This window comes from Merops nubicus, unplaced genomic scaffold, assembly GCF_000691845.1.
Source record: "Merops nubicus isolate BGI_N331 unplaced genomic scaffold, ASM69184v1 scaffold51490, whole genome shotgun sequence".
NCBI lineage: Eukaryota > Metazoa > Chordata > Aves > Coraciiformes > Meropidae > Merops > Merops nubicus.
Genome location: NW_008581884.1, coordinates 19,623 through 21,291, shown reverse-complemented (window position 1 = coordinate 21,291; position 1,669 = coordinate 19,623). Strand labels below are relative to the sequence as shown.

The 1,669-nt window shown below is 38.9% G+C and overlaps 1 protein-coding gene across 2 annotated transcripts in view; it reads right to left on the bottom strand.

The window, feature by feature from the left end:
* The window catches only part of LOC103768546 (clathrin heavy chain 1-like), a 27,511-nt gene that overhangs the window by 13,719 nt on the left and 12,123 nt on the right, over positions 1-1,669 (bottom strand). For both annotated transcript variants that reach the window (XM_008935696.1, XM_008935703.1), the window contains 3 exons: positions 1,139-1,264; positions 695-837; positions 1-115 (listed from right to left, as the gene is read on the bottom strand). The exon at positions 1-115 is cut by the window's left edge and continues 135 nt beyond it. In XM_008935696.1, coding sequence (XP_008933944.1) covers positions 1-115; positions 695-837; positions 1,139-1,264 — 384 coding nt within the window. The remainder of the gene's footprint in view (positions 116-694; positions 838-1,138; positions 1,265-1,669) is intronic.

Here is a 1,669-nt window from a genome sequence, read left to right as displayed (position 1 = left end):
CCGCTCTGGATTATTATTACTGTCAATGTAGATTTTGGCCAAGGCATTATGAGTTGCAGGTTCTTCACAGCCTTCATGAATCCTTGATTCAAGCCATGGCAACAGCAACTTAAGCCTTTGAAAAAGCAAACATTTTAGGTTTACAAGTCAGACTGAGGTATGCTTGACAGCTACCCATTAATACCTGGCCTTCCCTTCAAGCAAGTCTGCTGGTCAGACAAAAAACCAGAGACCAGCCAGCTATTTTAAATGAGTCTTAAATGAGTGGAGGCCAGATCTGCAGTTTAACAGGGAAGGCTGAAGATGACAGTAGTTTTGCAATCTTTCCTTTCAACTTCTGTTAGCTGATTCTTCATGCTTAATGCCATTTGTTCATTTTACAGCTAACTAATTATACAAGCTACTGTGTGCCCACAAGACTGTCAGGACAGTTTTATCCAGATTTTACTCCAAAGGCATACTTCATGGTTGGCTGTACAGAAAGTGTTCAAACCCCATGTTATACTCAAAGTGCTGGCAGGTATTCCTATACTGCCCAAATAATCAGAGACTAACAAACCTAAACTGCTTTTCTATAAATAAACAAAACAGTATTAGTATTGTATCATTTAATAAAGCTGCATCTAATTCAGTTTGGCTGGATAGCAGGGTCAGGAAAGCCCAAGACTAGTATCTACTGATGCACTTTCATTACCGATTTCTTTTTTCCACTTCAGCCACCAGCTCATCTGTTGAGAACTGGCCTCTAACCACCATGATCAAGTTCTTAATGACATCTTCAGAACAGTCCACATCAAGAAGCCCTCCAACCACCGCAGGTATACGGCTAGGATTCACCTAGAATAAGCCACCATCATTAGTTATTAGCATTACTAATAATCCACCCCCAGTGTTCCACATGGGGAAGTTCTACTTAAACTATGCTTTAGAACAGTGAATTTTAACTTCCTAATGCATTTGTATATACATTCTAGAAAAAAAACTACACTTACAGGTTTGCAATAGACAAAAGGCTTATTAAAGAGCCTCTGCACTAGAAGCATGAGCATAGAATACACTGTAGATTTTAAGACTACTGAAAGGTTAAATTCCTTCTAAGAAGGGAAAGGTCAAGAGCTTAAAACTGGATTCTCCTTACCTTCTGTACATAGATCTCTATATACTTCTGCAGGTTATTGCGATATAAGTAGAGCACCAGGTCATGAACAAAGTCAAACCGATCACAGACAATGATCAGAGGAAGCTGGTCTGTGAGCTTTGCCTCCTGTATTTTGTGGAAAAAAAAAAAAAAGGCAAGCAACCAACCACTATTTGTTAAAAGTTTTTCAAAACAGGAAAGTCCAACCAAGTTCCCTTAGCACTACAAGTCAATACATTCAAATTTAAGATTGCCAAGCAGACAACTGACATCAAAAGCAAGTTACCCACTATGAATACCATGCAGCCAGTCTGCCAGTTGAGTTTCAAGTTTTGGCTCTTCATGAAGAAGTGCCATATTAGGCCTATATCTCAAGCTTCAACATGACTATCAATTCGCATATAAACATGACAGTTGCTGGGCCAAGAACTTAATGCAAAACAAAGTTGCATTAAACTCCCATTTTACCAGTCACAAAGCATTGCAGTACAGGTTGATTCCACTTTTAAAAAGCTTTGTCTAGCCAATATC